Raw genomic sequence first — 25629 nt, forward strand, 5'->3', positions numbered from 1 at the left:
AGATTAAACATGCTTTCTCGTGTGTACTGACTTGTTGAGCAGCAGCTCGCTGGCGGTGAGGTTCCTGGTTTCACTCAGAGGTCGGGGGGATCCCAGGAGGTTGATGCTCTTCTCTCCATCACTCTCCCTTAAACTCAGCGAGGTGCACTCTGGGTAATCTGCGCATTCATATACTTCTCTCAGAGACGTTTTCTCGTTCAGCTCTTCTCCCTCCACCTCATGGTCCACCTCTCGTGGTCCCTCTTCCTCCTCTTCCTCCATCTCTTCTTGTTCTCGCTCACGTCTTGTCTCAGCCTCCATTTCTTCCTCATCTTCCTCGTCTTGTTTGTGCCCTTCTATTTTAGGGGCGCCATCTTCACAACTTTTGAGACAAGGAGAAACACAGGGACATTTAAGGTCAAGAATCTGGGACATTATTTAGTGAAATGTTTTCTGCCAGGTTTGAAAGACTTTTAAGGAATTCTAGATTTATTATAAACAACGTTCTTGCATCTTTGCACCTATCATAACAACTAATTTTTTCATATATGATTGAATTTGATAATTAAATGAATAATTTTGTTCGTAAAATGTCATAAAAAAAAAAAAATGTCAAACACCGTTTCATTTCTTCAAATGTCTTGTTTTGCCAGTCCAAAACCCAAATATATTAGTTGAATACGATGTTAAACAGAGAAAATTGATGAAATCTCCATATTTAAAAGCCTGTAAAAAGCTATCTTTAATTTAACACAAGGTTTCATAATTCAATTAATACATTTAAAATTATACATACACATTATATATTACATTTTAGTCTAACAAATCTATACCTTTAAAAAACTGCAGTAAATGATATACTTGTTATGTCAAATGATCAAGGGGACACATGTAAATCAGGAACCTAAGTATTTTCTTTATGCTGACCGGGGTCCCGAGCTAAATAAAAGTGAATGACCTCTGCCGTCTAATCGTTGCAGCTCAAGTACATGTATGTACTCGCATGAATAATTTAAACCGAGAAAGAGGTGCTTAAACTGTGAAGCACACTTTCCAGCAAGTAGTAGACAATTATATTGATTACTTTTTTAATCTTTATTTATTTATATGTTTAAAAGTTTATTTAACAGGGTTGCACATTAATAAACATTGCTGTAAATAAACAAAGTGGCTATTTTTCATCTGTAGAATCTGGACGGATGTTTAATAGTCACCCTAAAAGCAAATATAGGATAGGCCAGACTGGCCAGTTAAGAAAAACATTAAAAGCATACATATCAGTAAGTAAAGACTTCTCCCTGACCTTGGTGAAAGTTCAACAGTCTCAAAGGTGGTCAGGTCGATGTTGGCTGTCCTCAGGAGCCTGCGTCTGAGCTGGTCAGCAGCAGGAGACACAGCGGGGGGGTCGTCCAGCTCCTCCTGGGTCGGCTGCCGGGAGCCGAGCAGCGTCTCGTCCGTCATACAGCTGAGGAAGAGGAGCAGAGAGATAATGATAATATCTTATTCAGGTCTTTATTTTAGATATACAGGAAAGAAAATGTGAAAGAGCGACTCTGTGTCCAGTACCTGGAGACGCTGCTGCCCCAGGACAGTTTGGAGGCTTGGTTCTTCAGCTTAGCATAGGCGTGGGGTGAGGAGGGGACGTCAGGCGGGGAGGAGGGGGAAGGCAGGTAGTCATCCAGGTCGTCTTGGGAAGAAAGCGTGTTCTGACGGGATATCCAGTTTTCATAAAACTGCTTCACGATCTTCTGGCTCACCTCTTTACCCTGCAGCGAGGAAGCCACGTGAGTGAGTGAGTGAGTGAGTGAGAATGCACATTATGAGGTTAACATAAATGGGACGCAGCCATCACAATAAAGGGGATATATAAAAACTCAAAGAAAAAAAAATAGCCAGAAGAAATGTTTAGGCGATTTTGTAATTACAGCACATTTTTAAACGGAAGATATGGAAATACAGATAATGGAAGATTTTACATATTTAAAAAAATCTCACATATTGAGTGCACATATTTATTTTCAAATTCTGTAAATATTTGCATATAGTTATTCATCAACAAAAAACTGAGAAACAGACTCACTTTCTGTGTCACAGATGTTAGTCAGGTAAAAGTACCTTAAAGTCAGACCAAAGTTTTACTTGGGAATAGAATTTAAAATGATAAAAAATCTATGGATCGTGTTGAGGCTAAAACTCAAACCCAGTCTTGAATAAACCATCATCAGCTCTCCATCCTTTCCTCTCACCTTCTTCTGCTGCTGGTTGAGTAACGCACGCTCGAAGCGCAGCACCTTGGAAATGTCCAGGCCTTCTTTGCAGAAGGAGTTCAGGCCCTGCGTCAGGTCGTCCAGAAGAGACTTCACAAACACAACACCGAACTTCAGGGTGCTGACGACACGCTGCAGGATGTTTTCTGTGATCACATTACAAATGTGTTTAGATGTAAGGCTTCCCAGCTTGTTCATATCACAGTTATAACAAATAGAAAGTCATTTAGTCATATTCATTTTACTTGTGGTATAATCCAGTTGAATGCAGGGACTTATGTCTGTTTACCTTTTTCCTCCTCTCCCTCTTCCTCCATAACGCTTTCATCCAGGTCATCCTCACTAGAGTCTGCTCTTTCAATGCCTGGAACAAAGAAAGTGTTATTGTTGAAATATTTCAGCAGGATGTCTGAACAACTCAGGAGTCATGTGACCTCTTGACCTCTCCTCTGGCTCCAGAATCCCTTTTGAAGGTGTGGTTTACACCAAGGAACCAACACATCTGTCCAACCTGACCTTTTCTCAGGTGCCATATTGCCAACCTTTACACAAGATTATTATGTGATGGACAGAATGAAGCAAAGACGTATTTAATGGCCCTTTTATTTGGAACACTAAGGGCAGAAGAAAACTTTGGAAAAGAAAATGTTTTATCTTATCATCTACTGCATACAGAAAAATATAAGAATTGCTGGGCCTCATAAATTAAGTTATTAAGTTAGCTAAATCAATCAAATGTAGGTAAATTATTATTGATAATTGAATATGCTAAAAGAGCCTACATCACAGCTTTCCATTAACAGAGCTGCATTTATTTTGTAACAAAAAGTGTTGGCAGCTCATTCCTCAAATCAGCCAAAAACTTATGGAAATAAGTTATTGGGCTTTTTCTATCAACTAAGATTTGTCAGAGAATGTTTTCAACATGAATTGACTGTATTTATGTGAAAATGGGGCAAATTAATACATATTAATACTGTGTAGAATTTGGTAAGAAATATTTAAGAAGTATATTATGAGACAAGCACAAAATTCATGTGTGGGCCATATTCAATTATACTTCAGAATTGGCTGAGGGCCAATTCAAAATGGACCACAGGCAGCCGCTTGGACACCCCTAATCTACTGCGTTTAAATTATCCATATATGTTCATACTACGCAGAGGGTAAACCTTATGATTTGAATGACCCTCTATCAAACCATGAATAAATGAAGACTACAGGAGGGTTAGATGTGAGAGTCTCTCACCTTGCTGTCTCTGCAGCTCTCTCTTTGCTCTCTTCTTCTCCTCTTTCTTTATCTTTTTTTTCTCCTTCTTCAGGTCCTTAAGAGCCGACTTAGAGCTGTTGACCCAGGCGTCGTACGCCAACTGGGAAAAACAAAAACACAAACACACCTCTCAACTAAGGATAACAAAGAAACATCCATCAGTGTTTAAGATCATTTAACATATGGAAAAAACGAAATGTATTCATCATTCTTTTGTATGTACGCTGTGTTTTTGCTGGCTCTCACCTGGAAAGCAGATTTCTTCTTCGGTGGTGGTTTCTCTTCATTCTTCTCTGTAACGTCCTCCTCTTCCTCCTCACTGTCACTCTCAAACAGGTGGTAGCCACAGTTGTTTTCCACTGCATAAAAAGAGCGATGTCAGAAACTGCAGCACAATGCATACAATGATCCAAAGCTGCTCCAGTGCAGCTCAGAGGCTGAATTCACTGATTTACTGCATAGCCATAGAGTTAAAAACACGTGACAAATAATAGGAGATCGAATGATCAGAAACAGCTCTAAACAGTTTAACATGTTGCCTCTCACCTCCAGGCTGAGACACCCAGGGCTTCCACCATTTTCCGACGTCTTTCTTAGCCTTCTCATCGTCAGCTGGAAAACACAGATCGATCGGTTTAGTTATGTTAGATATATGCAGGAGTTTTCCCTTTAAATGACAAAGACTCCATTGTTTAATAAACAGTAGAAACAGAAAATGTATTTGTTTTAGTTACCCAGTGTAACCTGCTCCTGATCAGCAGGAAGAGCTGGTTTGTCTGCTGGTCCACCCTTCTGTTTAGATTTGATCTTCTCCATCCTGCAGGAAGAGGGTGGGAAGATGATAAAGTGGGATATTAAGAGGGGAAGTTGTGTTGGGAGACAGTAGAACGTGATGTTATTATTTCATTCAGTCAGAACAGCTGAGTTGTTGTAAATGTACTTTACACTAAATGTTATGCTATTTTACATTACATTACATTTAGCTGACGCTTTTATCCAAAGCGATTTACAATAAGTGCGTTCGACCAACAAAATACAAACTTGAAGAAAACAGAATCATATAAGTACATCAGGCTTCATAGAGCAAAAACATTTCAAGTGCTACTCAACTGGCTTTAGGTAAGCCAGTCCTTTATGAGTATATAAGTGCTTTGTTAATAGTTCTATCGCTCGAAGTGGAGTCGAAAGAGATGAGTTTTCAGTTTGCGCCGGAAGGTGTGCAAGCTATCTGCCGTCCTGATGTCAATGGGGAGCTCATTCCACCATCTTGGAGTCAGGATAGCAAACCCACGTGTTTTTGCTGATGGGAACTTGGGTCCCCTCCGCAGCGAGGGTGCAGCGAGTCGTTTGGCTGATGCAGAGCGTAGTGCACGCGCTGGGGTGTACAGTTTAACCATGTCCTGGATGTAGGAAGGGCCAGATCCATTCGCAGCATGGTAAGCAAGTACCAGTGTCTTGAAGTGGATTCTAGCAGTTACCGGAAGCCAGTGAAGAGAGCGGAGGAGCGGCGTGGTGTGGGAGAATTTAGGAAGGTTGAAGACCAGACGAGCCGCTGCATTCTGGATGAGCTGCAGAGGTCGGATGGCACATGCAGGTAGACCAGCCAGGAGGGAGTTGCAGTAGTCTAGGCGTGAGGTGACGAGAGCCTGAACCAGAACCTGAGTCGCTTTCTGAGTCAGCTGGAGACGTATCTTCCTGATGTTGTAAAGCGTGTATCTGCAGCAACGGGTTGTAGCAGCTATGTTTGCAGTGAAGGACAGGTTGTTATCTAGGGTCACACCCAGATTCCTTGCAGTCTGAGTCGGGGAAACAACTGAGGTGCCGATGTTGATTGTCAGGTCAAGAGTGGGACAAACTTTTCCCGGAAGGAAGAGCAGTTCAGTCTTGTCAAGGTTGAGCTTGAGGTGATGAGCAGACATCCACTGAGAGATATCAGCTAGACAAGCAGAGATGCGTGCGACGACCTGGGTCTCTGAGCGGGGAAAGGACAGAATTAATTGGGTGTCATCAGCGTAGCAGTGGTATGAAAAACCATGCGGGCTAATGACAGATCCGAGCGAGTTTGTGTATAAGGAGAAGAGGAGGGGACCAAGAACCGAGCCCTGAGGGACCCCTGTAGTTAATTGACAAGGGTCGGACTCGGACCCTCTCCAAGTAACCCTGTAGGTGCGGTCTTTGAGGTATCTATTTAATGTCTTACTGTTTCTTCAGTGTCTGCATAGACTTCTTCTCCATCTCCAGCCTGGCTGCTACCTCCTTCTTCACTCTGGCCTCAAACAGCTCAGCGCCCCTTAGAGGAGGAGACAGGTCATATTGAAAAACAGCCTGTCTCTGTAAAAAATAATATTCTGGTTTCAGCTATAGTCAGAAATGTTACAACATTTTTTGTAAAGAATCAATTCCTAATTTTTGTAATAAGATGTTTCCTAGAAAAGTTCTTATGACTTCATTTCAAATGAATTATTTCCAACTAATGGCATGCTTAACATAGATTATCTTTTAGCAAGTCTGTAACATTTTAACACGTATAAAGAATAACGTTTTGAATATTAATGAAAAAAATATCCACACACAATTTCTAGTTTCTAATTTGTGTCCCCTCTGCCTTATTGTACACTTCCTTTGCTGGTGCTATAAGTATGTTGGGGTCGCAGACCTGGAGGCCAGGATCTTGGAGGACTTGAGATCCGACACCACGTAGAGGAAGTAGTAGCTGAGGAAGACCCTCCTCTGAGCCAGCAGGACCGTGAAACAGATGGCGTCCCAGACGATGCCGGCCTCACCCTCCGGCAGCTCGCACCCATCGTCAGGAGCAGCTGACGGGACGGGAGAAATATGTTAGACTCTGTTTATATAATGTGTAAGTTATAGTATGAAAGAGAGATTTTAGATTATACATCATACTCTCACACCAAGAGGCGTAAACCAAGACGTGTTCTCTCAAATGAAAAATGATGGTGTATCATGATGGTTTTTCAAATTAATTATAGACCGTGACACACGGGTTTGTAAATATGCCTAATCATTTTATAATAAGAGAGGTCTCTGTTTTCTAACTGTGGTTTGATCTAGCTAAATATAATTGATTTATGTACGTGTTCAACAGCTCTTCTCATTTTCTCAAATTCGATGCAATAATTGTAATGTAGTGGATTTATATTGTATTATATAGGATGAAGAATGTGATGCTTATAAAGAGGATGTATCTTTGAAATATAGAATTATGGCTTTGGTATGACTGCTTTTTCTTTATGCAATTGTTCAATGTACTTTAATGGATTGTTAATAGACAGTTTGTTTTGGAAAGTTGTATTACCCTGGACGTTGTGGAATGTGTGTCCATCCTTTAGGTCTGCTGACCTGACAAACGTTAATTTAACTTTTGGGGCATGGATTAAGTGTTCAGGCATTAACCCATTTAGGAACGTCAAATGCTCCTAAGTAGTTTAAGTAACCTCATTTCTGAATCCTCTTAAGATGTAACTCTGAAGTCTAACATTAACTGTATAATTGTATTATTTCTATTCAGCAAATATGATAACACCTATTTACTATACAATGAGAAGATTGTGCTGAGATGTATCACTCACGGACGTCGTAGCCTTTGATGGTGCAGAACAGGCTGAAGGCCTGAATAAACCAGCAGCTGCTCTTCAACAGGCTGTCCAGGTAGGCACAAGACCCCAGCTGACCACACACAAATAAACCACATAGAAGGCACAGTTGACTGTATGAAGTTTGAAATAAATGAAGTGCTAGGCGTCTTAAAAACTGCATGTGTTTTTGGTGTGTTGACTCACAGACAGCAGGTTCTTCATGGCGATGACGAAGCAGGTGTATCCGATGAGCCAGTCCCACAGGCGCAGGATGTATCTGACCGGCTGCAGCAACACGCTGCCTCCAAACAGCATGAAGTAGAAACAGGCCACCAGGTAGCCCAGGCAGAAGATGTTGATCCGCGTGGTGCCGGTGATGAAGATGAGGCACAGCACCAGCCAGAAGAAATAGCTGAACACAAACACTTTGGCCATGTCGAGGTAGCACCTGAGAAGCAGACAGAGAGTGACGCTGAGAAAGAGAGGCATAAAGAAAAAACAACAAGCTGCCAGAACAGATTTCAAGAGGGGTATTTAATGAAATACTGTGAACAATACATGAGAAACTGAGATTTTTGTATGCACAGTCACCGGTCGGACTTAAAAGCCAGCTTCATGAGTTCATTAGAAACAATGCAGCTTCTTTACATTGTTACTGAAACTGTTAAAGGACCCCAGCTGATGTGGAATCAAGCCTATAAACTAAATCGGAGACGTCCATAGATGCTTATCCAGCAGTCTCAGTTTATTAGAACCGCTTTCATTAATTGAACATACAGAGCAGGAAGCTGTTTGAAGTAACTAAACAAGTCATGGAATATGTTATGAGTTTCCTGGCATATGTGAGGGTCTTTAAATAAAGACACTCAGGGCCATGTCGGGCAGAGAATTTTTTTTATCATACATCAAAAGTAACCCCTTAAAGTATAGACTCCTCATTCCTGTTTGCAATCACTGTCTCTACCACTACTTTATATCATTTATTTTATTGTTTTATATATCTTACATTTTAACTTCTGCACTTTTTTACATCATACATTCTTTTTTTGTTATTATTTTAAAGTAAATATATATATACCAAATATAAAATATTGTGTATACAAAATATAAAACATATATATAAAATCGATATAATATATATGTTAGAAGGAGCTTTAGATCAAGATTTAGTTGGTTATGACATAACATAAAATAAACCTAAAAACTGACCAAAAGAAGTCTGAAATGTATTTGAAATGGAAGAAGGACTACTTTACTGATTAAAAATACTTCATGAAAAACTAAATGAAAAGAAGTGCTTGCTGTTTTCCTGACCTGCAGTGAAGGAAGTTATCGACAGGGATGAAGGAGTTGCAGGAAGAAGAGTCCAGACTACGACTGATCTCCACGTTGTCTCCAGCCAGCAGTCTCACAGCCGCTCGGTTCTCCTCCTCAAACACCTGCCACTGCAGAGAGGAGCAGAGCAGCAGGAGGTGGTCGTCTGCAGAGGGCAGGAGAGAGAGGAGGGGTCAACATCTGACACGAGGAAGAGATTCAAATCAGGAGAGGAGAGAAGAAAATAAAGATAGCTAAATTAAACTCACAGAATATGAATAAAGGATCGGGGCTCATGGCGAAGTCCGGCAGGTAAAACCACTTGATAATATTTGAGGTGAGAGGTCTAAGTGCCGTTCTCCAGGGGTAATCTGGTAAGAGAATACATTGGAATAGAAAAGCATACAATGATATAGCATGACGTATATGCAGCAGGGACATTTTTTATTTTGAGGTTGTGTGAAAGGAGAATTAATCATTAGGTGAAGTGACAGAACATTCATTACCAACTTGTCTCTATTTCTACCATTGTAGGATAACGTTATATCACCCTATAATTTATGTTAGCTTACTTACCAAACCATTAATAGTTTATTAAAGTGACAGATCATTTGATGACATATTTCCTGTGTGCTTTGCCTTATATTTAAAAATGTATATTTTGCACATGTTTCTTTATTCAATCTCTTGTTCAGCAATTTGTGTAGATCATACTATAGCCTCTTCATCCCTAGAGTTTAAACTTCTTTATCACTACTCAAGTTCCTCATCGATATATTTAAATCAAACTGCTTAAGACTCTTTTTAGAAATATTCTTTCTGCGAGCTGGTGACCATACAACGACAGGGTATTTAAAAAAGGGACCTGAATTTATAATTATATCAATATTATATTTGCATAAAAATCTGAATTACAAGCGTCCATACCAACACAGACGGCAGGAGGGATGCCGATGCAGAGCAGGTACTGCAGCACCATGAGCCCCGCAGTGAAGCAGCAGTATTTAGGCCACACCTCCCCGATGGCCTTCCTGCGTCTCCGAGACACAACAGCCAATAGAGCGCAGGAATGCAGCAGGGCATAGAAATCCATCCTCTGACCAATCACATTGACCGCCACGATTAAACTGATCTAAGAAGAAGTGAGGGTATGTTATTAAGTCAAAGTCAAACACAGTTTCGATACACAGACCCACACTCCAGTTCCTGATAGGTACCTCCAATCCAAATTTGTAGTAGAAGAAGTTGATGAAGTACTTGATGCAGGGCAGGACGCCGTGATCAAGGTGCTGCCTCGTGATGCCCTGGAAGATGATGCTGAAGGACGGGGTCTTCAGGTTGTTATGGAGACGGAAGTAGAGTTGGTGCCGATGGACGGTTGCCTCGAACACCAGCAGCCCGAGCACCATCAGGTGGTTCTACAACACAAAAGTTAAAGGTTTAACATTCACACTGCTACATCTTTGATACATCTGACAGTCCAACTAAAGATGAGACATACCTCATTTAGATCTGGCTGATGACACATAAAAAGGCCATTACTAAATATAGTCTTCAGAAAAACTGAATGCCAGCCTATTTGTCAATGATGTTAAACACCTAAATCTACTTTATAAGACTCCACAAAGAATTTATAAATAAACCGCGGGAAAGAGACAAACCTCTTATAATTATTGTATGTACTGCAATATTGTTCTTTAAATGTATTGTTCATCCAATGGCCTTGTTATTGCTTGTTGTTACTTTTTAACTTAAAAAAGGAGAAAAAAGGAATTTATAAATGCTATTTCACCTACAATAAATGCACAGCAGGGTCCCACTCTTGATGGAATGTACTTGATCTTTAATAATGGATTTCAAGAGCAGCTTTGTATGATTGTTGGGATTAAGAAAGATACAATGTTTTTAGACTTCGGCAGGCGTATCACCGTACCCTGAGACAGGGGAGGATCCTGCCCTCACATTTGAGCAGCGCTCCGCACCAGTACACTGGGTCCACAGGCTCGATGTAGAGAATAGACCTGGTGAGCAGCTCCACCATGTTCCCCCTCAGCTTCGCCCCGTCATCCAGGCCCGAGCTGTTGGACGGCACCAGCCCCTGAGATACAAACAAGGTTAACGCCCACTGACAGGGGATGCAGCTGTTAGAAACACACATGCTGTAAGGATACTCACAACTGTGCAGTTAGAGGAGTAATCGAGCGGTTTTATGACTTTGAGCTGGTAAAACATCTTGCACACCACCATGACGCAGGCCCACACCGCTGAGATGCTGGAGGCCGCAGGTCGTAACCTTGAGAACGGGAGCGCAAACACCCACAGAACCAGGAAGAGTGAGTTCATCAGAGAAACCTGTGAAAAATGAAGAGGTATCACTTAACATTTAAGTACATGACTACGCAAAGAACACCACATTTGAACTGGGGCAAATAAAATGTTAGTGACAAATATTTTATTCCAAGAAAGCTTTGGTAAACTTTTTTCTGTACTTTTTTTATAATAATCAAATATGAGCTGAGTAACACACAGACTCCAACGTTTATTTACCCCACCTCTTGCAGTGACACCCAGATGATGCCGGAGGACACGATTTTGAGGCTGTGGAGCTCCAGCAGCCTCCAGCTCTGCTCCTGCAGCTTCTGGAGTCTTGACAGAGCCTGAATGAGCAGCAGGCTCGCCCGGTCCACGATCACAATCCACTTATCCTCCAGACTGCTGGGGACAGCTTCTGGGAGGAGGAGAAGACATCATTTGAACAACTCTCATATGGCTCAAACAGCAAAGATGTCTGTTGTAATGCACTACTTTAACTTGACACTATGACTCACAAGCACTTTAACATTATTGCCAATTGTATGTATAAAAAGAATCAATGAAACTAAAAACAAACTTGTTGTAAGCTCATTGTTCAATTAGTCCCAGGCCTAATTGGCCTAATGGAGGCTGAGGAGTCATATTTGGGTATTAAGCATGGTATTAAGCTGTAGTTACCCTCCTCTGTCTTCTCTTCCTGATCCTCCGCTCCTTTCTCTGAGGAGGTTTGTAATCCAACGCTGTCCAAAGTCTCCTGACTCTTCCCATTTCCCATTTGCTCCTTCACAAGTCTTGAGGAATGGAGAAAATGTCTTGAATATTAAGTATTGGAAAACTATATTAAGAGAAACTTACAAAACTGAGAAGATTCTGCACCAAGGAGAGGTTTTATCAGTTATTATGTGTCCACACATTAGTTGACACTAAGACTTTGATTTATTGGGTAGCCCACCTTGTGTATTTCATACAAAGGTAGAGGCACTGTAGATGCTGATCTGTAAGCTTTGATCTGAACAAAATAACCAAGATTCAAACAACAGCCTTACCTTTTCTGGATCTTTTCAATGTTTTCTTTGATGCTATAAATTAAATCAAAAAGAGTCACATGACAATTATGATATTTATGTTACTGTGATGAACACTAAAATAAGTCAATCATTCTTTCCATGTCACTTTTGATTACCTTTCACACAACGTAAGCAGAAACTAATGTTTCCTAGGTAATACATTTACACCACGTATAGCTAGCGTACTGACTAAACATTGATTACTGTATATCTACAGGCAATACATCAACTGTGTGAGATATGATCATTGTGATGGGCCATCTGAAATGTGAGGGCCTCAAAACATTTATGTAGGAATAAATGTATCTCTTACATCTCAGATATCACATTCATTGAAATCCTGAGCTCTTCTTCTCTGGGAGGAGGAAAGGAGACAATCAAATACAAATGAGACAAGCCGTTATATATGTTTTGCTGTCAATTAAATACAAAAACAACAGAAAGTGTTTGTTTTAGCATTCAAGAAAGAATGGTATAAATAGTAACGTTCATGAAGCAGGCTCAGGAATTTATTTATTTATTTGTACTATTTTTTAAATAAATAAAAATAAAGGATCAGTAGAAAATGCTCCATATTACTGTCTAATAATGACCAGATATAAATAACTCTGAAAAACTGATTTTGTGCTTTTCCTATAGAAACTCTTAATATAAGTGATCTTATTTCTGCTTGACACATTTATTTAGTGACACTTTTATTTCTTTAGGGCATTATTTTCTGTGCCTGCGCATATTATTGCCTTCTCACCTGGGAGCCTCTCTGATGGGGACGTTGTCGAGGTCAGTGAGAGTCAGGAAGTCTGAGTTGAAGTAGTGCAGCTGGAGTATACAGGCCAATAGGAACACAGCAGGAAGCAGGATACGTGCAAACAGCTCCACTGTGTCGTAACGCTCCAAACCAATGTCACGAAGACTGAGAAGAAACAGATGTATTGACATTATAACAAACAAGAAAGGTCTGCTGTCTGATGAATCATGAATTTTCTTGCTTCATTCTCAAAAAGACCATTAAAAAAAGAAGCTCACCCTTCCTCAGACATGCCCATGATCTGTTTGAACAGCCCGGACACGCTTCTGAACTGGTACATGTAGATGGCGATCAACACCACCATGGAGTACCCGACCACCACCGCCCAGAACGTCTTCAGCACCCGCCGCCACACGTCGTAACGGATCTGAGAGAAAACAGACAGAGTGATACAATACCTTATCGCTGCATTTACAGATCTTAACTCATTATTTTTCAACTTATTCTAGAGTCCAGTTTGTATCTTCTTGGTCGAATGCACTTATTGTAAGTCGCTTTGGATAAAAGCGTCAGCTAAATGTAATGTAATGTTACACTCATTGTAATGTAATAATTACTGCTTGAGTTAATTAACAATGAATTTAACAGTAGAATACATTGATATTAGTTAGTTTAAGAGGTAAAATGCAAAATAAAAAATAGTGCTTTCTATCATCTGGCTCATTTTGGTTAGTTGCAGTCAGTTCTACTACTTCTATTACTATAATGTTGGCAAATGCAGTTTTGTAGAAAGAAAATATGTCCTAAATGAAACTGTCCTCAACATCTTGAGTAACTGGGTGAGGATTTCTGAAAAGACTCATTGCTGTTACATTCTTTTAATGTTTTTTTCGCTGCAAGTCGAGTGCGATCTATTGTAGTTCCATTATATTGGAGAAAAGACAGACATCTCTACAACCAAAATCTCCAACTATCTCTGCAACTTACATTAAAACAATCTAGATTGATAAATAGCACTGAAGGTAAGATAATAAAAATGTAGTTTTGAACTGTCCCTTTAACCTCATTATTGAACTACAGCTTATTTTAGTGCTACAGTCATTGTAATTTAGTTCTCCTTTTCGTATTCAACAACAACCAAAGTTACTCAATCAGAACTCAAGCTAAATGTTTCCGTCTCCGAAACATCAACATAACAACAGTGTTTCCTATATCCCTTTCATCCCACTCTGCAGTATTTAAAACACCAGGGTGTTGCTGATGTTGTCCGAACAGATACATGATGTTGTTATGTCTTACGTCGCCTCAACAGTCATTAGGTCTTCCTGTAAGTGCCGACGTGATTCTAAAAGGTCAGCAGAAACATAAGATGGAGGAGGAAAAAACTGGAAAATAGAAGCAAAAAAGACTGTGTACGTGTTTATAAGTCATAATCAATACTTTTAACTGTAAAATAGCATCCATGAGCGGCACAGAGTTTATATAAGGGCAAGTGTTTTCATGCACAAACAGCAGCTGAATGGTTCACTGATGATAATTCAGGATCCAACACATTACAGTGTAAGCTGACCCTGAAATGATAGTGGCTTTGTGTGTTACGCAACAATGTCTCGGCTATAAAAGCAGATTTCCTCTCCATTTATTGAGGCCTGCCATCTCAATATCAAATTTACACCCCCTTTTAGTCCGGGAATAAATGCATTTACACACGAAGGTCTAACATACAGGTCATTGCTATACGAGATGTTCAATGAGTTATAGCTTCACTGCAATATCTTGATGACTAAAGTCACTTTACTTCATTACAAAAGACAGACAGATTAAATGTCGGCTGTGTATTAGCAGCCAAATTACTGAAATCACTTACATGGTAGAGGACAACACAGAAGAGGAAGAGGACAATGTAGAGGATCTTGTAGACAACCACCTAAGCAAGTGAAACAGGGTCATAATTAGGTGCATTTAAATACAATAAAACAATTAATAAAAGAGAGGACATCCTGCATTCTCAGGGTTTAAGTTTGTCAGTAAATACCTTTCCAGAGAAGCTGATCACAAAGAACATGGAGCAGCAGAAGAGGATCCAGTATTTCACCAGTGTCCCTTTCACTCCTGAGATCAGCATCACTGCCAGAGGTGATGGCGGACTTTCCTCCTCTGATAAAAAGAAAAGAAGGATGAGCAGGGACAGGAAATAATTAACCAACAGGAAGAGAATGAGAAAAAGTGAGACATTTTTTTTATTTTAGTCAAATTGAATTCAGTCTCAAACATTTCAAGAGACTGAAGACTCCAAATGAAATATTATTTTCTAAAATTCAAGCCGGTAATCAAAGCAGTTCAAAAATATATTACCTGACACGACTTGATCAAGAGATTCGGCCTTTAAGCTCTGCTCCTCCTGTCTCTCCTTTAGCTGCTGACGAAACATCAACCAGAAGCTGAAACTGTAGAAGACCTGCGGCACCAAAAGTGTATCATGAGTACAAAACACACAGTTTTACAATTTGCTTTTGTAAACATAGTTATGTTATAAACAGTTGTTGTGTTACTATCAAGAAATGGGTTACAGATATAAATGTAAGACTCTGCTTGGTGATTTAAAAAAAAAGCTTGATGACAAAGACAGATTAGGTTGAACTACATTAACTGGTGGAAAATGTGTCAGACGTGTTAAGGGCTGATCGATTTGCGTAGATCCTAAGAAGATGAAATGATGCCTTCATGTGTCATCTTCTTTAATGATCCTGAGTAGGCCTACCCATTTTCTCAAACCGCTTCCTATAAGCAATAAGATTAAACCATGCTGGTTAACTCCACATGGGAGATTTCGTTTTTTTCTGTATCCTCAGTGTTCTTGGGAAGACATGGCAGCATTATTCCAAGAACCAATCTTATTTTTAAGTAACATTTTGTTAGAGATGTATCAGATACCAATTGATGATATATTATTCTAGATTAAAGGTGGGGTAGGTAAATTTGAGAAACCGGCTCGAGATACACTTTTTGTTATATTCCATGGAATGCTCTTAACGTCCCGATAGCAATGAATATCTGAAGTGCTTTGACAAAAAATCTATAAAAAATGTAATCTGTGGAAGCCGTAGTTCTGTAAAAAGCACGACCAATCATTTTAGGCTAAAGTAACTGGATGGCCTACCTGCCTGTCAGCCTTCCATCCGTGCACAAACTTATCTCGTGCCCTCATTGGTCATGTGCGCGTTCGTGTGTGTTGGAGGAGGGGCTCTGTAAGGAAGTGGCAGATTTTTTCCGGCTGTGTATTTTCAAATTCTAGCGCACTCGAGCTGGTTTCTCCAAAATTACCTACCCCACCTTTAAGCTATGCAGCAGTACAAAAAATGATGTTGAAATTGATGAACACATGAATCCTATAAAAATCACAATCAACTAACATAATATTATTGTGAAACAGGTCATTAAGCATAATAAGTACTTTTAATATTGATACTTGAGTATATTTTGTTAATACTTTTGTTTGAAATTATTATTACACTGTACTGAATGTACATCTGAGTAACCTACTTATTCTACCATATAAAACGTACAATATTGATTGACAAAATGTACAAGTTTAAAGAAGGATACAACAGAAACACAAAAGTACCTTTGCTCGAAATGTAACCTATTTGTTACAACAACAACTTAAGTTGTAAAAAAAAGCACGAGAAAGTTTTCGTTATAAATATCTCCATGATCTCATAACGTTTTCAATTGAGTTAATGGTATTTTATTGTACCTTTGCTCCCAGGTGGACACAGGGCGCAGGATGGTAGCTGTTCAGGTCGAAGTCGGTGATGACGGCCTTCGGCAGGCCGGGGTACAGCTCGGCCCGGCTGAGCCGCAGGCCGCTGAGGAAGCCCAGAAGCAGCAGTGCGGTGCCGTATACCGCCAGGAAGGGCGCCGACAGCATGGCGTAGCGCCGGCGGTCCCGCATCATCCAGATAATACAGGACCACACCAGCAGGGCGAAGGTCAGCCAGCTGTTGTAGGTGATACTCCACACCTAAATATACACATGTTTGATAATGTGACATTGTTCCATTGAAAAAGCTTTTCAAATATATGCCTTTCTTATATTTTATGTTATCTTGTTCAGGTGGCAGTTAACTGCAGCTAACTTTAGCTAGCTACTAAGCTAATTGTACCTTTCTTGCTAAACATACGATTCTAACGTTAAAGACCATATTTGCGCTGTATTCGTCGGTTTTTGTCTCGAAAAAGCAAGATGGTAAGCAAACAACATGACAATATCAGTTATATTGTTTTAAATCCTTTGAATTAATGCTAGCTATCACAGCTAATGCTATCATGGTGTGCTAACTTAATTAGCCCAATAAGGTACTAAGCAAGCTAATCTTTACTCACTCAAAAGGTAAATCAGTCACTCAAGGAAAATGAATAACCAACTATTATATAATACCTTAATTGTTTAAGTAATTTTTCAATATGATAATACATTTTACCTTTGTTTGGGATTTGGGAAAACAAAACATTTGAAGAAATGAACTTTGGCTTTGGGAAATGTTCTTTCACTACAATCATTTAATTTAAAAATAATTGTGGAATCAATCAATAGTGTAAAGAAAATCAAATGTACTACACATTTAAGTTGCAGGGGTCTTTTGTAATATATTTTATAACATGTTATACTTATCTGTACCAACTTCTTCCCTTTTACTACTCTAACATATGAATCCTCCTTATTTTATGTTATCTCCACATTACTGAGCCAACCTATTCTAGAAAAAGATTCCCTTTTTTAGATAAGGTGGTTTACCATCATGATAATGAGTGCGCTGACATAGCTGTGTTTTTGCACCAGGCGTCCAAAGATGACCAGACCACTCGGGCCTGAGGGGGGAGGCAAGGTCTCTGTTTGGGTTTTCAAGTCCATTTCAGACTTCTCCTCCATTTCTCCCTCTCCTTCTGTCTCTGGCACAAGAGAGGTAAAAGTAAAGAAATAAAGAGATTAGTAAACAGATTAAGCAAACTAATACATATATTGATAAGGTTTTTATGGGATTTAAGTGATTACCATGTGACGGGGAGCCTTTGCCTTCATACTGTGGTGGAAGGTAACAGTTTGTGTACCCTGCCACGTCTAACAGAGAGCAGAGATCATTTCTATGGACATCTTGCCAGGAACTCCCTGGTATTAAAATAATTGGCTGCAGAAAGAGAGCACATCATACCGTACATTTAGTCCAATATTCACATGGCCCACCTTATAATCAGTCAAAAACACGATAAACCTTGAACTCTAGGGTTACAAATAAAATGACTAACCTCATCAGGAAGATAGGTTTCCTCGTCCGTGCTACTCAAAAGCTGAAAATTCAGAAAATCTTAGAGTGGTTTTATATTTATTGTAAAATGGCAATTTTTAAATGCTGACTTGTGTTTCAGCACGAAGTGAAATAGTAGTAAAACTATGACTTCTGTCACAATGTGTAGCTGATACTATCCAGAACACCTAAAAATGTGGACAACGGTAGAATACTGATCACTGAAATAATAAAACACATCAATTTTTGTGGGTTACCTCCTGCTTATCTCCTGTGATGTAGATGACCCGGGAGAAGCTGGGAGGATCCTCTGGACTTCCTGCTGGACTTTCACACTCCTCATCATCCACAGCATCCTGAGAAACACAACTCTATTTGATAAGCCTGTCACGTGAGGTAAAATTGTCTCAGTGCTTGTATGTGCCTCTATGTTTAACGCTAAACAGAACTTTTGTAACATTTCCAGTAGTAGCCGTGGCAATAGTAGGAGTAGTAGTAGTATTCTGTATTGTCAACCCTCCAGCATTAGCCTTTCAAAGTTGGAAGTGGGCCAAACTGTTTCCAGGGATGCTTGATAAATGGATGATAGAATAGCTTTAATGTGTATGTTTTGGTTAAAGAGATAATTCACAGTAGTAGATTTCTGCTTTTTTTTAACGTTTTCCCACTTAAACCAGAGTCTGAAACAAACAAGTGCCTCAGGAACACCAACGTCACACTCACACACAATATAACAAAACATCATTCCCGCAAATACCACTTGTACAAACCTCCTCTGTGATGTGGACCCATTTGTGCAGCAGAGCCACCAGAGTGTAGTAGAGCAGCAGCAGAACCAAAGGGTTGATAAAGTCGGGCCAGCTGACATGTGGGTGCAGACCGAGCATGTACGGGTCAGAACTGTTGGTTCGGATCACTCCTGTCATACCAAACAACCTGCCACAGGTAGAGTGGGACAATTGCAGGATAGAGAGGGAGAGATAGAGGGAGACATACTTAGTGGTTATACAAATATATTTTAGTCAAACTTTAAGGAGAATGCTAACCTGGAGGTAAACCAACCAGGAAGAAGGTAAAGGGCAATTTAAATAAAGCCAATAAATAAAGGTCTAGATCTGAATAATTTTTGCCTGGCAACAATATTTGCTTTTTTCTCATCTCCCCACGCAATAAAATATCACATAAACAAAAAAAACTAAAAAAAGCGTCAACGAAGTCCAGGATATATTAACAGGTGTGGGTGTATTGTCAAAATTGAGTTCTGGATTAAGTCGTGGACTTCGGGTCGTGGCTGAACCTGTCTCTGCGGTCCTGCCTTGGGTCTCGCCATGCTGCTTCCCTGATGGCTTCCACAGGATTGTAGCTGACATCCTCGTGGATTCATCTTCTTATTACAAACACATGCATTTCCTAACATTCGGTCTATATGCTGTAAAATGTATTATCTCTTCGATTTACACACGGCATCTATTGCACGTCTGTCCGTCCTGGGAGAGGGATCCCTCCTCTGTTGCTCTCCTTGAGGTTTCTCCCATGTTCCCCTTTAAACTGTGGGTTTTCTCTGGAAGTTTTTCCTTGTACGATGTGAGGGTCTAAGGATAGAGGGTGTCGTTTTTCTCATACTGATATTCTGAACAATCTGTGCTGTTGTATTTGCTGTAAAGTGTCTCTACTGTAGGCTATTTTTATTATATTTACAGCACTTAGGCTCGACCAAAAATCGTTTATAAATGTGCTATATAAATAAAACTTGATTTGATTTGAAAATTGATAAACAGATGACCTGATTCTGATGTAGATGCACCTTCCATTGAAATATTTACCTGACTAATTCCCAGAAAACCTTGAAGCATATTTTGTTTATTTATTAGTTTATAGTTTATTTATTTAATAATAAAAGCAGTCCAATATACATCAGTTTAATCCTACTCTTTTATCCCTACTGTACCTGGCATAGACGTCCTTCGGGGGGATCAGCTGCTGGGACAGAGGCAGCTGGTAGAGGTAGAGAGCCAACAGGTGTCCTCCGCTGAAGATGGCCAACATCACACACAGAGAGCTGAAGAGCAGCATGCTGATGGAGCGGCTGAACACCCACCACCAAACCAGCCCCAGAAACACTCCGAAATACACCCCTGAGGTGAGGGATGGTAGCATGATACCTGAACACACACACACACACACACACACACACAGTATGTCAAGCCAAGTAAAACAAAAAAAGTAGACAAAACATCCTAAGACACTTCAGGCAACAGCATTTTTTCATTCTATATGTCTATATTTCCTTATTAATGGAGTGATACAAAGATATAACCAACATTCCCTCTGCATAAACCTTTCACTCTAATATGTCAACAAAATAAAAAAATTACCCTGGCTTTATCCAACACCAGTATTTCAGTTTTTGCAAATTCGTAGTTACTTAATAAGATTATACCTCATGAATATTTAAAAAATATCAGCAATGTTTAATTCAAATAAATAAATACAAATAAAATGATTTCTTCATGTAAGTAATCAAGTGAGTAAGTTTCTTGGTAATATCTATTAGTTAAAGTGTTAACCTGACTCAGCTGTAGTGTCTCCCCTGAATACTACCATATACCTGCATGCTCACACAAGCTGCTGTAATGTACCTGCCAGTCCGAGCAGTAAAGTCACCACCACTTTCCCCGCCGTGTTCATGATCGCTGACAGCAGCAGCCTTAGTGCGGCTGCAAACACTATCAGCTTCTGGACAAACTGGGGCGGCCCCGTCTGAACCGGCACCGTAGTCTCATCTGAGCTGTCGAAGGACGAGCCCTCCGTGTCACTTTCATCCTCAGACTCTGATTCAGAGGTTTCCACTTCCTGCCAGACCCACGAAACAATCAGATTTATATCAATGTGCTTTCTAACGCATTGTGGAGTTACAACAATTGATGAGTGAACGATTACCTCAGAGTTTGACGGCGGTATTCCGTTCTCATGCAGACTGACTTGGGGCAAAGAGCGTAGAAGTTTTCTGCACAGCCTCAATATGAAGAGGGAAGAGAAGAGGAGGCCCAGGTCCGGGGCCAAGAGACGCACAATGTTCCCAGCATCCACCGAGCTGAACCTGAAAACACACAAGCATTATCATAGGTTTCTTCATAAATCTCCATTCAACAGAACGGTTTGAATGGAGATGTGATTGCTTAGTTACACAGTTGTCCTGTAGTTCTAGTTTTAAGAGTTAACTTACCTTAGTGGTACTGCTATACCATATAACAATAGCCGTGTTTCCATTCAATTGTCAGACACATTTTAAGAGACTTTTTGCAATGTTGCAAAAGATACTTATTGGGAACATATGAATGCATTCTAAAAATGCTTTAAAGTAATGTGAAGTAAATGTTATTCGAAGTCTTCTGCATAGTTAAAACTGCATAAATAATTATATGATCAATGAAAATATGAAGGTCAAGTGTGTTTCCATACCTTATAATGCCCAAATGGTAGAGGACATCTTCCCAGTGGCCACTAACTGTTAAAAAAATGGTCATCATTATTTTCAACTAGTTTTCTTGTTCCTTAATGTTGACATTATTACATAACAAGGAAATGTTTCAGTTTATTAATCTCTTTGTTATTTTTTCAACCTAATATACTTGAAGTCCACTCACAGGACTTGTGAAAATGTAATCTGTGAAGTTTCCCGAGTTTGTTTTTTTACCTTGCGGGGGGATGTAGGCGAAGGGGATCTGCATGAAGCACTGCAGGGTCAGGAGGGTCAAACTAGTGCAGATGATCAGCCGCAAGAACTGACCCGTTTTACCTGAATAATTAAGCAAAGGAAAGAAACCAGGACGAAACAAAAGCCAATTTAGAGCAAGTTATACAGAGTTAGTTTAGTCTTCAGCTACTTTTATCTCTTTATCTTGTGAAACTTCTTTCCTATTTCCTAGAAATTATATTTATTCTCTTGCCTAAATGGTACACACATGCACATTAATTGATGGACCCTGTACTTATTTTCAAGACATTTTTTATAAAAATATTTCTCAGAAACACTTGGCAGTATTTTAAATTGAACCAGTCCTGTCTTTTGTGAGCACTTTTACGATCAATAAGCCAGCTAAAGGGAGAGATGTGAGTCTTGGTAAGCGTTATTGAGGTGGAATATTAAAGCAGATGTTTCTTACAAATTATCTTTTTAAGGATTAGTCATTAAAAAAACCGCTGCCGTAAGTGCAGGAAACTGGACCACAGCCCTGTTACCGTCTACCTTAATGATTTGGTGGATTTTATCATTGATCCTGTAGTGGAAAGAAAACTCCTGGTTTCATATTTGGCTTGGCCCCAAACAACTGTTGTTTTGTTATTGTAAGTTATTTTGAAGTTGGCAATGCTACAGTGACTTCCTATTACATAGGTGATTGCTTCTGAATAAACTGCGCTTGACATTTTGAAACAACACCTTTAGACATTACCAGGGGCGGATCTACCGGGGTGGCATGGGGTGGCAACTGCCACCCTAAAAAATAGCCTTGCCACCCCAGTTGGCATCTTTGTTTTGAAAAAAACGTTGTGGCTCATCGGACATTTATGAGAGAAAATCTCTAATGTCCGAGTGCAAGTGAATGCAGCACAAGACGCGAGCCTTGTAACCCCTCCCCCGGCCCTGGCGCGAGCTTGGAAATATGCTTGGCGGCGATTTCATTTGAACGGGACGGCGCAAAACAAGAAGCATTCGGACCCAAGTAGACGGAAGGAATGAGGTATTTGCGGTCTACAATGACAGAGAAGAGACTGTCAAGTTTAGCTGCACTCAGCATTTAATCAAAACGCACTAAAACTTTAGATCTTAATAAGTTTGTAAGGCGTTTTGCTGAACAAAATGGTAATCGCGGAACTACCATTCAGCTGAAATAGGCATGCCAACTTGATGTTCTGCTCACGGATGACTCGATGAGCATAAAAAACTGTTAAGATGATGACTTTGTATGTGTGTATATATTTTTTTCTTTGTGGGGATCTGCCCCCAAAAAACTGTTTCAAGTCCTGAGAAAGTCAAATAAGACGGTGCGTAAAACTACACTGCCCAGCCAAAAAAAAGTAACCACTTTGATTTAACTAGGCCAGTAGGTAAGGGCTTTCCACTGGATAATAACTGCAGCGATGTATATGTTTTAGCTGAATACACATTTTTTTAACCCTAACGGCCCGTCCACACTACAGCTTCGACAGCTTCAAAAACGGTTTCCAACGCGTCTGCCCATTCACTTTGAATGGGGTGACGTCACTTTTCGCCGAATTGCATTGTGGGAAGCAGAGCGGAGCTTTCCTGGCGTTTCAGGCTGCAAAAGTTGAGCAATGTTCAACTTTTGAAGCTTCTGAAGCTTTCGGTGGAAGCGTCAGCCAATCAAATCATATGCCAGTACAAGCTCTAGCCAATCAAACCGCTGCTTGTGTGTCAGGGGCGGGAGATTCATGTGATTGGTTGTTGGTCGAGCTTCCCACACGCCCAGCTCCAAGCTTTTTTTGAAGCTGTAGTGTGGACGGGCCGTAACTGATGCAGTTAGTCACTTCTTTAATGTGTGTTCTTTCTGATGTAAAGTCAAGGTTGTAACTGTTTGCAGTAAAGTCGTGGGGCGCTGAACTGTTCCTTTGAATCTTTTGAATTTTGATATATGATAGTAATGACTTGTTTTTCAAATTTGAAGGAGGGTGGGCAAGCATCTTGAGGAACATTCATCATTAACTCCTCCAAGAAATATAGTTTATTCAATAATAAATGAATATGTGAATCATAACAGTGATTGACAGCTGATAGGAATAATATGATTGTTAATAGTATCATATTCATACAGACAAACATCGATGAGACAGTTAATTAATGTACTTATATATATTATAAAATATATATATATATATATATTATAAAATATACCAATAAAATGCTGTAAATGGGTAGCTTTTTGTTTGTTTTCATTTCATAGTCTGGAGTCTGACGCTTGTATTCAAATGTCGGACATATAGAAGCAGAGATGGCTGATGTGGCTCGATATTAGCTGAGCCTGCAAATGTGCTGTTGATGTTCTGTTTTTTTTTACTAAAAGCCTCGTTTCACTTAAACCCTCTCTGCTTCCCAATAAGGACACACATGCACTCTCCCAAGTATAGGTGGATGTTAAAAAAAAAACTCATGAAACAAATGCACGCAGGATGTACAGTACACACACACACACACACTTGACCACTTAGCTCACGGAGAGCAGATCATATCAGGGAGATGAAGATAACTGGGGGAGCTTTCAAAGACAATCTGAAAGGCAAACAGTTTTTTGATGGAGGGACGGAAAGGGAAAGATAGATAAAAAATGCTGTCAAAATGCTGACATCACATCTTTTAATTCCTCACTGTAATTACCAGGCTATGTATAATTGATTTGACCGTTCCGACCGCATCCCCTTTACAAAGTACTTTGAGGGAGGGGTACAGATACTTTAATTCACCAGAATGCAGGGATCAATACAGAGAAAGCCCACACCCACACACACACACACACACACACACACACACACACACACACACACACACTCTTACTCAATATAATCACTAGTGCTTTATCTGCGCTCTGCCTCTTTGTTTTTCTCTACATCAAACTTTGACGGAACAATTACGAGTTAACTCATCATTTAAGAGTTTACAGTTCAGCAGTTCAGCGAAGTTACCAAATCCATTTTTTTATTACCAAAATGTTTTATTATATTCCAGATAATCACTACATAATAAATGACAGAAAAACATATACAAACCTAAAACAATATATAACCTACACTGTGAAGTAACATGTTGAGTTTGTTTTTTATAGACTCAGGTCCTTGTCTGGCATCAAAAACATGTATATGCAGAACAGACAGTGCGGTACGAAAATATACACAACCTTGAAATTATTAAAGTGTATCACTAGACATTTTAAATACTTAAAACTGGCTTATTAGTAGACAAAGGAACATAACAATAATTTGTAACATGGTGAATTGATCTAATTTTTATGTGATCGTCTTGCAGATACAAGGGACCAAAACCTTAAGAGACCGTAAATTAATTTGAATTAGATGTATGCATTAAGACTTTCTTAGTGATTCCGAGCAAAAACCTGTGAGATCACTTTAATAATGCGTATGGAACATAATTAGTTTAGATCACTTGAATTTAAATGCATTTTCATCACATTTCTTTTCCACGTCTTACACACCAAATGTCCATAATAGTGATGGTATTGGTCTCTGTAGCCGCTCTCACCTTTCATAGTAACCAGGCTGGGGTTCGGCAGCAGGGGCAAGGTGAGGAGAAACAGAAAATACACCACCGACAGACCATTGTAGCGGAACGAAGACGCTGAGGGGCAGAGGAAAGAGCACAAACACTTCATCTGTTTAATAGAACTGGTTTTAGTTACTGTACTTCAATTTTTATATTCTTCGAAACAGGTCACATTAACCATCAAAACTAGAAAACAAAGCGGCAAATGTGATTGCAACCTGCTTCATGTCTAATTTGTAATGTTTGAACCAATACAAATGTATTCTTAAATGAAATAGCCACAGCTCATCTGAACCATGAATTGCTAAAAAAACATGGAATACAGAAACCAGTGCCAATTGAGATTTTTAACAATTACCAAAAATTACACATCTTAATTTATTTTTATATTTCATGTTTTATTATTAATCTGGATCTGTTAAGTAGCTTGTAATTTAGGTTATTAAATACATTTAATTTAAATGAAAAGTAGAAT

General features: G+C 39.6%; 1 protein-coding gene across 1 annotated transcript in view; it reads right to left on the bottom strand.

Annotated features, from left to right (window-relative positions):
- Positions 1-18649, bottom strand: part of si:dkey-11f4.7 (piezo-type mechanosensitive ion channel component 2) — a 28775-nt gene extending 10126 nt beyond the window's left edge. The window contains exons 1-34 of the mRNA XM_034209318.1: positions 18631-18649; positions 18118-18216; positions 17862-17903; positions 17611-17743; positions 17353-17507; positions 16312-16578; positions 14910-15012; positions 14590-14711; positions 14422-14481; positions 12833-12981; positions 12555-12719; positions 12120-12161; positions 11786-11818; positions 11418-11530; positions 10979-11154; positions 10602-10778; positions 10360-10524; positions 9644-9844; positions 9354-9558; positions 8696-8797; positions 8427-8592; positions 7317-7560; positions 7107-7203; positions 6173-6332; positions 5717-5806; positions 4251-4333; positions 4063-4128; positions 3763-3875; positions 3496-3616; positions 2536-2610; positions 2226-2392; positions 1546-1745; positions 1283-1444; positions 32-361 (exon numbers count right to left, since the gene is read on the bottom strand). Of these exons, the coding sequence (XP_034065209.1) occupies positions 32-361; positions 1283-1444; positions 1546-1745; positions 2226-2392; positions 2536-2610; positions 3496-3616; positions 3763-3875; positions 4063-4128; positions 4251-4333; positions 5717-5806; positions 6173-6332; positions 7107-7203; positions 7317-7560; positions 8427-8592; positions 8696-8797; positions 9354-9558; positions 9644-9844; positions 10360-10524; positions 10602-10778; positions 10979-11154; positions 11418-11530; positions 11786-11818; positions 12120-12161; positions 12555-12719; positions 12833-12981; positions 14422-14481; positions 14590-14711; positions 14910-15012; positions 16312-16578; positions 17353-17487 (4289 nt within the window). The 5' untranslated portion in view covers positions 17488-17507; positions 17611-17743; positions 17862-17903; positions 18118-18216; positions 18631-18649. The remainder of the gene's footprint in view (positions 1-31; positions 362-1282; positions 1445-1545; positions 1746-2225; positions 2393-2535; positions 2611-3495; positions 3617-3762; positions 3876-4062; positions 4129-4250; positions 4334-5716; positions 5807-6172; positions 6333-7106; positions 7204-7316; positions 7561-8426; positions 8593-8695; positions 8798-9353; positions 9559-9643; positions 9845-10359; positions 10525-10601; positions 10779-10978; positions 11155-11417; positions 11531-11785; positions 11819-12119; positions 12162-12554; positions 12720-12832; positions 12982-14421; positions 14482-14589; positions 14712-14909; positions 15013-16311; positions 16579-17352; positions 17508-17610; positions 17744-17861; positions 17904-18117; positions 18217-18630) is intronic.
- Between the last annotated feature and the right edge of the window lie 6980 nt (positions 18650-25629).

This window comes from Gymnodraco acuticeps, unplaced genomic scaffold, assembly GCF_902827175.1.
Source record: "Gymnodraco acuticeps unplaced genomic scaffold, fGymAcu1.1, whole genome shotgun sequence".
Lineage (NCBI taxonomy): Eukaryota > Metazoa > Chordata > Actinopteri > Perciformes > Bathydraconidae > Gymnodraco > Gymnodraco acuticeps.